Source organism: Stigmatopora nigra, chromosome 23 (genome assembly GCF_051989575.1).
Source record: "Stigmatopora nigra isolate UIUO_SnigA chromosome 23, RoL_Snig_1.1, whole genome shotgun sequence".
Taxonomy (NCBI): domain Eukaryota; kingdom Metazoa; phylum Chordata; class Actinopteri; order Syngnathiformes; family Syngnathidae; genus Stigmatopora; species Stigmatopora nigra.
The window spans coordinates 6,351,498-6,364,847 of NC_135530.1; the positions used below are offsets into that span (position 1 = coordinate 6,351,498).

The window sequence follows — 13,350 nt, forward strand, 5'->3', positions numbered from 1 at the left end:
GGCACTATGCAATATTGATGTTGGAAATAATGTCGCCGAATGCTGGCCATGAATATTTGATGGCCGCAATGCGCTCTCTCCGACACGTCTATGCGGGCACATAAACACAGCGCACCTGACTATGAAAGGGTGTTAAAAATTAAGTGAGCACAATGAATGGAGCAGATTTAGAAATGCTAGAACATAAAAGCGTTTTTGTATTGGACTCTCCCTGCAATCAAACGGCAACAATAAAAAAAAGATAACTGCATGGGTCTTAGAAAGGATGATTGTGGCTGATTAGAAGCATATGGTCAGCTTTTATCGTACCTGTTTAAATATGTGAAACAGTGCGTAATCCTCATGAGACAAAAAAAATTTGCACAAGAAAATTTAATAAAGACCATGCTGGGTCAGACTGCTCGGTTTAAATAGTCAATTAATAATCTCCACGTGGACGACCAAGCGTGAAGTGTCGACGAAAGGACAGTTTGATAGAAGAGCGACGTTTCGTACTATTTCACTTCTTTTATGGCTTGAAGGTTCCGCAAAAAAAAATACAAGACTTTAAACTTTTTCCTTCAAAGTGACGCCAACTTTTTGTTATGCTTTTTAAACTTCACCTCAAACTCGGAAAGAACTTACTGTCCCTCATTTTAGATTTCTTCCGCTGCACACTGATTTGTTGCAAATCGAGTCAGTGTGACCGGACGTTCGGTCGCCCGGACATTTGGTCGCCGGACGCTTGGTCGCCGGACGTTTGGTCGCCCAGGTGAATATAATTTTTTGAGAGCTGGTTTCAACAGTAGATATTTAGATATTAAACTCTTTCTCTCATGAATATAATTTTCAGAGCTGGTTTCAACAGTAAACTCTAGATATTAAACAGTACTTAGATATTAAACAGTACTTAGATATTAAACAGTACTTAGATATAAAACGCTCTCTCTTAGATATTAAACACTCTCTTAGATATTAAACTCTCTCTCTTAGATATTAAACTCTTTCTCTCATGAATATAATTTTCAGAGCTGGTTTCAACAGCACACTCTCTGTCACCATTTGACCGGCGACCAAAAGACCGGCAACCAAACATCTGCTGACCAAACGTCCGGGCGACCAAACGTCCGGGCGACCAAACGTCCGGGCGACCAAACGTCCGGGCGACCAAACGTCCGGGCGACCAAACGTCCGGGCGACCAAACCTCCGGGCGACCAAACCTCCGGGCGACCAAACCTCCGGGCGACCAAACCTCCGGGCGACCAAACGTCCGGGCGACCAAACGTCCGGGCGACCAAACGTCCGGGCGACCAAACGTCCGGGCGACCAAACGTCCGGGCGACCAAACGTCCGGGCGACCAAACGTCCGGGCGACCAAACGTCCGGGCGACCAAACGTCGGGCGACCAAACGTCCGGGCGAAAAAACTCCGGGCGACCAAACTCCGGGCGACCAAACGTCTGGGCAACCAAACGTCGTCTGGGCAACCAAACGTCTGGATAACCAGACGTCCGGGCGACCAAACGTCCGAGTACCCCGAGTCAGCCATCATAAAAATATATGAGCTGCTGTATCAGTCTAACAAAAACTAGTTTCAGTTGAAAGCTGTAAAGAAAACAACAATAACTGTGTCAGGCTCCTATTAATTTGAATACAGTAATGAAGACATTCACAGATGTAACAGTGTGGCGTTCACAGCACTTTCATCAAATATAGCCAATTCATTGCTTGATATTGTAAAGCAGCCAATGTCCTGAGGCAACACATGATTGGATTATTGGATATCACAGCTTGTGTTCAGAAATGTGTAATAGGTTTGTAACGGTAAATGTATTTGACTTTTTCAGAAAGCGACGGGAAAGGAGCCTAGCGGTCATCTAGTTCTTGGAAATTGCCGTTATTGGAAGTAGTAGTTTTCTGTAACATAAGTCAACCAAACATTGTTTATTAAACTAAGATATCAACCTAATCCCATACAACTCCACTAGTGTGTACAATCGTGAGAAAGGTCAAAGCAAATATGGTCATTGAACACAGCAGAAGAGAAACTGAGTGTTATTTTTCTAGACCTGTGGTCTAATTTCATTTCAGAGCTTTCGGGGGCTTAAAAATCAATTGGCGGCCCAAATCACAAGACGCCCACATACATTCAAGAACAGTTGATGATTGCTTGTTTATGGCTGCCTTTTCCACTTCCCTCACACAAGAAATGAGGACTTGAAAGCTGCCATGATGTCCATTAATTGCAAGCAGGGAGCAATTGTGAGGCACTTACTCCTTTGAACAGACATCAATAAATGTGGTGCAGGAAAACGCCGCATTGAAAATCAAAAAGAAAACTCCCCAAAAAAAAAGAAAAATAACAACCATTTGTGCCAGGCACTTTTCTCTCAAAAGAGTCTGAAGAAGGAGGTTAATCAATAATCTAACACTAGCTTCTCCTCCATTGAAGCAGTTTGTGTTTTGGGGGTGTTTAGCCACTAATTACTGTGGTCTATTCACCGGGGTCCACTGGATGGTGTCCAGGTCTATTAAATGGAGGGGGCGCAACACTGCAGAGCACCTGCTAGCTAGCTTGTGACTTTACCTAGGAACTGAGTACGTCCCGCCCGTCTTGAGCGGGACTAATGGATGGCCCGACATTACATCCAGGAAATTACTTCAGGTTAGCGCCCTCCCTTTGCGGGTGTGATTAATTGATCCGGAGAAGACTGAGAGAAGAAAAAAGTGCTGATGCACTTAGGAAGGGAAGCAAATTGGAAACGTGGCGGAGATCGAAAGAGACGGATGCTGACCTTTATGACTATTAATGAAAGTGGGCATACGTCGGAAGATGATATCGGAGTTATTTAACAATAACAACAGCAGCTTTGCACAATTGTCAAACGTGACGGGACGTTTGGTCGCTGGTCTTTTGGTCGCCAGTGAAATGTACTTAGATATGAAACAGTACTTAGATAATAAACAGTACTCAGATATGAAACCACTTAGATATAAAACTACTTAAATATGAAACAGTACTTAGATATGAAACTACTTAGATATGAAACTACTTAGAGATGAAACTACTTAGATATGAAACAGTACTTATATATTAAACAGTACTTAGATATGAAATAGTAATTAGATATGAAATGATACTTAGATATGAAATAGTACTTAGATAATAACTTAGATATTAAACAGTATTTAGATATGAAACAGTACTTAGACATTAACTTAGATATTAAACAGTACTTAGATATGAAACAGTACTTAGATATTAAACAGTACATAAATATTGAACAGTACATAGATATTAAACGGTTCTTAGATATGAAACGGTACTTAGATATGAAATGGTACTTAGATATGAAACAGTACTTAGATACGAAACAGTACTTAGATACGAAACAGTACTTAGATATGAAACAGTACTTAGATATAAAACAGTACTTAGATACTAAACAGTACTTAGATATTAAACTTTCTCTCATGAATATAATTTTGAGAGCTGGTTTCAACAGTAAACTCTCTGTCACCAAAACACCGACGACCAAAAGGGACCAAAAGACCGGCGAGCAAACGTCCGAGCACCTTGTCAAATGGCGGATGCGAGTTGGTAGAAGGTACTACAACACGTCTATTTTGGCATCTCACCAAGCTTGCAGGTCTCGCTCCGCCTTGACCCTCTGCTTCTCCAAGCCTTCGGACAGCTCGTCGCTGATTCTTTTCTTCATGGCTTCTTCGTCAACTAAGCAGAAAAGAAACAATCAAAACAATCAGCGATCGTGCAACTTGCGTGTTAAGGACACTTGTATGTTACACAAATGAAATAACTCCCAAAACACAGCGGTATATGCTCACATTCCTGAAACCTTATCTGGCTATATTCATGTCAGGGACATCACACGTGGACGCCTCTCGCGTCCTCGCCGCTCTATCTTGGCAGGTAATTAAGCATGAAAGTAAAGATGGCAGCCAGCGACCAGGCCAAAACGTGCTCGGAAGACACAAGTGCCACACGGTGCCCCGCATGAAACGGGGGATGTGTGTGTGTGTGTGTGTGTGTGTGAAGATTACACTCACACTGCATTCGTTAGCTGGGATAATCCCTATTGTCAGAGGCTATTATAACCTGGTAAAATATATTAACAGCGAGGCAGAGAAAAGGCACACATACACACAAAGACAATTTCCCCTAAAGACGCCAAATGTTAATATAGACTAGCTTTTGTGGACCTCACCAGAAAGTAAATTTAATAGTCATAATGGAAACATTGGATTGGATAATTTGATACATCCCGTAATCGGGAAATTTCGTTGTCACAGTGGCAAAAGGAAAGGCATTTTAGACATATATAGATAGGTAATAAGTAAGTTAATAAATAAATACATGAATGAATATATAAATAAATAAGCATGTTCCTGAAATATGTGTATGTATGTATGTATATATATATATATATATATATATATATATATATATATATATATATATATATATATATATATATATATATATATATATATATATATATATATATATATATATATATATATATATATATATATATATATATATATATATATATATATATATATATATATATATATATATATATATATATATATATATATATATATATATATATATATATATATAAGCATACATAAATACACACATATATAAGCACATATATACATACATACACATATGCATACAGTAGGTCTAAACAAAACCATTTTGTGTTAAAAAGCCTGACAGCTGATTGGAGGAAAGATCTGCGGAAGCACTCCTTCCTGCAATGAGGGTGCAGCAGTCTATTGCTGAAAGAGCTTTGGAGGGACTCCACAGACTCATGCAGGGGAGGGGAGGTGCTGTCTGTCCATGATGGACATCGGAAAGAATTTACACTGTATGGAAAATCCAAGTCTTCTCGATCCAAACTTGTTTCCGGTACATTTAACTAAATTCCCATCTTGCCAACAGTTTTTTTGGAATACAATATTATGGCAAGAAATAAATTAAACCTCACCTCACTATCTACATGGTACTAAAATTTGCCTTATTAGCCTCCTTGCCTACTAATTCAACTTACCTTCACAAAAACGACAAAGCATTGGCGGTAAACTTTTTCCTACGCCGTAAAACGCCGGCTAACAAGAGCGGAAAAATGAGCTGCTCGGTACAATAAAGAGGTGACGTGGTTCAGGCAGAGACATCATTCACGCCTCAGCCGACGTGTTTGACGGCGGCAAAAAGCATCATTGATCAACAATGTTACAACTCCATCAGGATCAGCCATGGGCCAATTACAGGGTAAACGTAAGAAATATGAATTAACCGCTAAGTCAAGTCCACAGGGTAAATAATGAAAAATAATCTGAATTGAAAATTGAAAATCCAATATTACATTTAACTCGAATAAATATCAAATTCCTATATTGAACTGCATTAATTTCAATTAAAATCACAATTTATTTGAATCCATTTCAATCCACACAACCACACAGGGAGTTTCATGTTGGCTTAGTGCTAATGAGTATCCAGGATGAGTGAGTTTCCCATTCCAAATCTACTAAAACTCATTAATTTGATCCCAAATTAGCCTCCAGCAACCAATTAACAAGCACTGATTTCTATAAATTAGTTAATTTGTCTTCTGTCTCTCTCTTATAAGGTTCAAATCCAATGTAGCAAAGTGGGGGACTATTGAGATGTCATTAAAATGACGCAGTAGGTTAATAAACTCTCCAGAATAATAACATCAAGTTCATAAAACTAATTATTTGCCCCCACACCAACCTGTACCAGGAATTGACATGAAAAATACGGTATTGCTTTTTAACTAAACAATACAAACAAGGCGCGATTATCAAGCAAGAAGCGAAGGCCCACACACTTGGAGTGTGTGTCTGGCTCCTCATTGGCCAAATTTTTCTGCTGTGGCAGTGGCGACTCCCTAGCATACCTGTCAACTTGTCCGTTTAACACAGATTTTATACGTTTTTTACCATTTCAAATCATGTATGCCGTTCACCGACTTTTGTACGGGGAAAAAATTTAATAAATAAAAATATCGTCAATATTTATGAAAACTGATCTGAACAAGACCGTTTTGGCTAAAATCCAGATAGTATCGTAGGCTGGTAGCCAATGACGCTACTGTCATCGATGGTTACTATTGTCACGGTATACCAGCAAAAATTATCCACAATCGTAAGTATTTTTTTAGCGGTGCGTACGGCAATATCGATAAAGGATGACATACGCATGCATAGATATACATAAAAGAAATATCATGGAAGGAAGCTTGGAGGAGCACCTAGTAAGAAACCAGTTACCGCAAGTAAACATGCGTCGTACGGTGTTTTTACATTTTTTGGGGGGGTTTGTACGAGGAATCATAATCATTTATAAGGGCAGTTATCGGCAGAGGTTGACAGGTATGCCCTAGTACATCTTACCACCATGGGGAGTCGTAAAAGGAAGACAAAAGCAAACAGCCCTCGATTGGTTGCATCTAAAAGTCAGGTTGGAGGCGGGGCAAATAAAGCCAAACCGAGATAAACCATTAGTAATTTGTTACTTTATTAATAGATGGTGAATTACAACAAATGAAAATATTTTTCCAATCCCATATCCTGTTTTTGGTGTTTTTTTTAAGATGGTTGGAACAGATTAATTAGTTTTTAGTTCATTCCTATGGCAAGCGTTCATTTGAGTTACGAGTAAATCGACATACGAGCTCAATCCCGGAACGAATTAAGCTTCTATCTCGAGGTACCACTGTAATTAAAAGGCTTCAATGTTCAGGTGAGCTAGAAAAAGCGCCACCTTTGTAGTATCCTTTCCTGGGGAGCAACATCCCACTAACTGGCGGCCCGCCATGGGGGTCAACGAGCTCCTGATACGTTAAACCCTCTTCAGGGGGGGGTGTCTAGGCTTTGGGCCAGACGCGGTTTGGCCTCCGCAGAGCCCCGTGGCAATCGCAGAGTAGCGGATGTAAATGTTAAAAAGATTAAAAACTCATCTGAACGCGTGGCCCCCCATGCTTTTCTCGGCACCAATCATGCACGGAGCCTTGTGGAAAGCCTGGTGCAAGATGAAAAAAAAAGCAGGCCAACTATTGCCGAAAGAGATAATAGACGAAGGCAAATTGCATTTCTCATCAGGGCTTTCATTAACCCCGAGACCCTCGTGGAAGGCCTAATCTGTAACATTAACACTTGCTCACGATTCCTCGCTGGAGTCTTCGCGCACCTTTTGCCACGCTTATATCAGAACGAGTATTTTTATATATATATATATATATATATATTTATTTTATTATTATTATTTTTTTAAATCCACCCTTGAGCGAAGAGGTACATTTTTTTTTCTCAATTGTTCCGAATCTTCTTAACTGACAGCTCTGAAGTGGTTCTGGATGACAAGGAATGATGACCAGACGTTTGGTCGCCGGTATTTTGGTCCCTTTTGGTCGCCGGTCAAATGGTGCCAGAGAGTTCACTGTTGAAACCAGCTCTCAAAACTATTATCATGAGTTTAATATCTAAGAGAGAGAGTCTAATATCTAAGAGAGAGAGAGAGTTTAATATCTAAGTACAGTTTAATATCTAAGTACTGCTTAATATATAAGTAGTGCTTAATATCTAAGTACTGCTTAATATCTAAGTACTGCTTAATATCTAAGCATTGTTTAATATCTAAGTACTGTTGAAACCAGCTCTCAAAATTTTTATCATGAGACAGAGTTTAATATCTAAGTACTGCTTAATATATAAGTACTGCTTAATATCTAAGCACTGCTTAATATCTAAGTACTGTTGAAACCAGCTCTCAAAATTATATTGATGAGAGTTTAATATGTAAATATCTACTATTTTCAACAGTAATTAGATATTAAACAGTACTTAGATATTGAACTCTCTCTCTTAGATATTAACCTCTCTATCATGAATATAATTTTGAGCGTTGGTTTCAACAGTAAACTCGGTCACCATTTGACCGGCGACCAAATGTCCGAGCACCACAAAGAACGACAAAAAGGAAAAGTCCCACACTTGATGTTCCACACATGCTAGCTACAATGCTTTTGAGATGGGCAGCTATTATAAATATATAATATATTATAAATATATAATATACAACATCGCTGGATCTTGTGTTTGTGCTAATAAGGTGCATGAATATTTACGATGCAGTGGTCAAAAAAGTGTCAAGAGATTTTTAACCTTTAAGGTGGCGGAATCCACGGTCACGCTCCAAAAAGTCAGTCAAGCACTTTTTTTAAACAAGCCTTTAAACTTATTGAAACATTTTCCATTTATTTAAAAGACGTTGAGGTCATGATTCGATTTTAATATTCTATTACATTTTTTTTTCATATGCTGGTTCGGGCCTGAGGCCTTCAATATTTTAACTTTTTTTTTTTTAACAAGACGCTACCTTAACCATATTCACTTATTTGAAAAACAGGAGTTCTGCTACTCTTAAAAATGTTATTGAAGTAAAATATCAGAAAAAAATATCTTTTAGAATGGGTTCAAAGGTGAGCTTCAATAATAAGAAGTAATAATACTCGCAGTGTGTACTACAATGATTATATTTGGAAAGTTTAGTGGAATAAAGTAGTAAAATAAATGTGAAAACTACTGAATTAAGGACTCAAGGTCCATGCCTCGCTTTGGCTGTTTTTTAAAAATGTCTTCAATAAAAAAAAAAAATGAATTGAATTGATCTGGGAAAAATAGAATAAACCTTTATTTTAAATCCATTGTTGTGCTGTGAAATCAATGTCTAGTCATCTTAAGCGGCAAAAGATGGTTTTGAAAACATAGTAAACTTAACCGTCCGAGTGTGATTATAACGCGGTGAACAAAAAGAGCGAATGGTTGAAATGGAATTTAATGTCAAAGAAGGGCAAATATAAAAAATGCACTGCTCATACGCACTTTCTAAAACTGCAGAGGTGTCGTTTTAATCACAGAAGTCACTGTGGCGTGGCACAAGTTGGCCTTTTTTTTTTTTAATTAGCACGCTGATTGCGTACCATAAAGGACGGGGGATGCCTGCTTGCCCACACCCCGTCTTTATGTGCCCACTCATCCGCCACGCGCCTCTCTTTGTGCGTAATGAGCAACATTCAAATGCCCTCAGCCCAGCCGGTCCGGGAAACCTGAGCCCAACTTTATTTAGAGAGGGATAAGTTACTAAAATAAAAGAAAATGCCCTAATATCTAAGTACTGTTTAATATCTAAGTACTGTTCAATATCTCAGTACTGTTTAATATCTAAGTACTGTTTAATATCTCAGTACTGTTTAATATCCAAGTACTGTTTAATGTCTAAGTACTGTTTAATGTCTAAGTACTTTTTAATATCCAAGTACTGTTTAATATCTAAGTACTGTTTAATATCTAAGTAGTGTTTAATATCCAAGTACTGTTTAATATCCAAGTACTGTTTAATATCTACGTACTGTTTAATATCTAAGTACTGTTTAATGTCTAAGTACTGTTTAATCTCTAAGTACTGTTTAATATCCAAGTACTGTTTAATATCTAAGTACTGTTTAATATCTAAGTACTGTTTAATATCTAAGTACTGTTTATAATCTAAGTACTGTTTAATATATAAGTACTGTTTAATATCTAAGTACTGTTTAATATCTAAGTACTGTTTAATATCTAAGTACTGTTTAATATCTAAGTACTGTTTAATATCTAAGTACTGTTTAATATCTAAGTACTGTTTAATAACTAAGTACTGTTTAATAACTAAGTACTGTTGAAGCCAGCTCTCAAAATTATATTCATGAGAGTTTAATATCTAAATATCTACTGTTTTCAACTGTACTTAGATATTAAACAGTACTACGATATTAAACTTCTCTCTTAGATATTAAAGTCTCTCTCATGAATATAATTTTGAGAGCTGGTTTCAACAGTAAACTCTGTGTCACCATTTGACCGGCGATCAAACGTCCGGTCACGCTTCTAACTACCAGTAGTTCATACACCCAGTGTATCCAATCGCATTAACTTTTGTGCTCTATTGAGGAGATTCAGAGCTTTACACAGATACCCAATTTCTTTTGTAGTATTCCAATTACTTCATATAGATTGGGGAATTTCTAAATAAATGTGATGGAATAACATTTTTTTTTCATGGTAGTCAAGTGGATAAAACATTCTAACCAAAAACTTATTTTTAACCTCATATATGAGTACAAATGTACCAACATAAAAGTACCAATGTAAAATGCACAAACCCTGAACCACAGAAATAGAATAGATTCAAATATTTAAAATACTTAACATAACCTGAATTGAGAAAATATTTTTTTTCTGGAGCCCTGCAAAGAACATTTGCATTGGTGCCAAATATTAAGTGAGTTTATATAGATAAAGCCTACTACGTGCATGTTTCCCTGGAGGCGGGCAAACAAACTTCTTGTCATCCTAACAATGAAAAGTTAATACATGCAATATAAGAGCAGAATCATTTTCCATAATGACTCATTTCATTATGAGTTATACGGGGGACGGCGCGCCTCCTCGTCAAAGTTAATTAGAGGTTCTTCGAGAATGAAGTGTCCGGGGATTAATTTTATGTGCGGCTACATTTGGAATTTTAATCATGTTTATTGTGCACATGTTTACTTTAAGCCGACTCACACTTTTAGTAGTTCTTTTGATTCATGCTCGGTTATACTCTTATCCGGGTCGTGTTAATAAAGTAGTAGCTGATTACCGCTAAGCATGATGGACATTTGCGCTGACCGGACGTTTGGTCGCCGGACGTTTGGTCGCCGGTCTTTTGGTCGCCGGTCTTTTGGTCGCCGGTCTTTTGGTCGCCGGTCTTTTGGTCGCCCGTCTTTTGGTCGCCGGTCTTTTGGTCGCCGGTCTTTTGGTCGCCGGTCTTTTGGTCGCCGGTCTTTTGGTCGCCGGTCTTTTGGTCGCCGGTCTTTTGGTCGCCAGTCTTTTGGTCGCCGGTCTTTTGGTCGCCGGTCTTTTGGTCGCCGGTCTTTTGGTCGCCGGTCTTTTGGTCGCCGGTCTTTTGGTCGCCGGTCTTTTGGTCGCCGGTCTTTTGGTCGCCGGTCTTTTGGTCGCCGTTCTTTTGGTCGCCGGTCTTTTGGTCGCCGTTCTTTTGGTCGCCGGTCTTTTGGTCGCCGGTCTCTTGGTCGCCGGTCTTTTGGTCGCCGGTCTTTTGGTCGCCGGTCTTTTGGTCGCCGGTCTTTTGGTCGCTGGTCTTTTGGTCGCCGGTCTTTTGGTCGCCGGTCTTTTGGTCGCCGGTCTTTTGGTCGCCGGTCAAATGTACTTAGATATGTACTTAGATATTAAACAGTACTTAGATATTAAACAGTACTTATATATTAAACAGTACTTATATATTAAACAGTACTTAGATATTAAACATTACTTAGACATTAAACAGTACTTAGATATTAAACAGTACTTAGATATTAAATAGTACTTAGATATTAAACTCTCTCTTAAATATTAAACTCTCACTTATATATCAAACTCTCTCTCTCTTAGATATTAAACTCTCTCTCTCTCTTAGATATTAAACTCTCTCTCTTAGATATTAAACTCTCTCTCTTAGATATTAAACTCTCTCTCTTAGATATTAAACTATCTCTCTCTTAGATATTAAACTCTCTCTCTCATGAATATAATTTTGTGAGCTGGTTTCAACAGTAAACTCTCTGTCACCAAAAGACCAGCGACCAAATGTCCGAACACCGTTAGAAGGATACGACCTATGTTTGTATTATATATGTATTTGCTAAACATTTATATATATCTTAATATATCTGTGTTTATACATTGGGGGGGGGGGGGGCATGGGCTGTAGAAGGTTTTCTGTGGGATAAAATGCCACTGGGTCACACAATGTAAATATTCTTTTTTTTTGTCTAAATCTTAAAAACTCGTTAGCTATGCAACCATACTCCACTTGTGTGTTGTGTATAGTACACTGCCAGGCAACCTACTTGTTGGTGCAATTGGACGGGCCTCTGGGACAGGAACAGTGACTTCTGACTTAGCCGCCAACTGAGGAGGAGGAGGAGGAGAAGGAGGTGGAGGAGGAACGGTCACTTGAGGCTGTGGAGAAGGAGGTGACAGGATAGCGACAGGCTCAGAAGCAGGAAGACAGGAGAGGGAATCCGGCAAGAAAATAAGAGGAGAGAGAGGTTCATTTAGCGGAGCTACAGAATCCACCGATGCAGGTAAAGGGGCGCAAGCAGGGGGATCCGAAGGGGAAATAGAGGTGGTAGTTACCGGCTCAACAAAGGGAGGAGGAGCAGTGCTTGGCTCAAAAGCAGGAGACACGTCTGCGGGTAAGGAGGCTGAAGGTAGCACCATGTCAATGATGGTGGGTGCTTCTACCTGCACGGGTTCAGGAGGAGGAGGAGGAGGTGCTACAGTCTCTTGAGGGGGAGATGGTGGAGGAGGAACGGAAGGGATGGGACCAAATGGAGGAGGAACGGGCTGTGGATGAGGAGGTTCTCGCATTCTGTTGATGACGTTCTCTGAAAGCTGCAAAGCAATGTTTGAAACCATCATTAAACGGACATTAGGAGAGAAAAAAAAGGATTTACCTAAAAATTCAAGGAGACACCGCATTGAAATGAATAGGATTACTTTGTAGGTGACTTTTTTAAAGTCTTATATAATGCCCTTAAAGCGGATGCATCTAAATTTAGCCACCGATACACTTATTGAGGGAGCAAGTCTTGTTTGTATACTTTACCTCATGTCATTCGATTATTCATTCATTCATCAATTAGGAGGAAAATTGCACGGGGCGGTGACGTCATCGTCAACATTCTAACATCATTTATATTCCGCGCAAAACGGGTTTTCACGCTTGTATAATTATTAAAATCAGATAGATCCCACTTTCACGTTTATACACGTATTAAAATGAGGTAGATCAATGTTTACACACTTGTTTTGAGGACATTCTTAATGACAGCATGTGATTGTTTTAAAAATATTGATCGAGATCGTTCAAGATATCATCTCATTTAGGATAAATAAGACATTACGCTTCGAAGGGAGTGGAAAAAACAAACAAGCAAAGAATAAAAACACAGTTTCTCATAGTTTTGCATGCAAGTGTGCATTCACTCACCCTAATGCCCTTCACCACAGTAATGTTGTCGTTCTCATCAGACTCAAATGACACTCGGCGCGTACTGTTGTTGGCCCCCATTGTCACTCCGCACCCCCAAAGGACATTCACTATCTACATGTATTATTAAACACTTAAGATGAGGTGTTTTTATCTTTGTTTATAGTGGTCAAAGTTGTCAGAGGCCCGCGCGCTGTCATTCCAGCTTCATCAGGAAACACATTCAATAAAAGCATTTG

The 13,350-nt window shown here is 38.9% G+C and overlaps 1 protein-coding gene across 6 annotated transcripts in view; it reads right to left on the reverse strand.

The window, feature by feature from the left end:
- The window catches only part of chchd3a (coiled-coil-helix-coiled-coil-helix domain containing 3a), a 63,047-nt gene extending 49,697 nt beyond the window's left edge, over positions 1-13,350 (reverse strand). For 3 of the 6 annotated variants that reach the window (XM_077710051.1, XM_077710052.1, XM_077710050.1), the window contains exons 1-3: positions 13,112-13,350; positions 11,967-12,513; positions 3,619-3,712 (exon numbers count right to left, since the gene is read on the reverse strand). In XM_077710051.1, coding sequence (XP_077566177.1) covers positions 3,619-3,712; positions 11,967-12,513; positions 13,112-13,192 — 722 coding nt within the window. In that variant the 5' untranslated portion in view covers positions 13,193-13,350. The remainder of the gene's footprint in view (positions 1-3,618; positions 3,713-11,966; positions 12,514-13,111) is intronic. The other 3 variants (XM_077710055.1, XM_077710054.1, XM_077710053.1) reach the window with 3 other exon arrangements.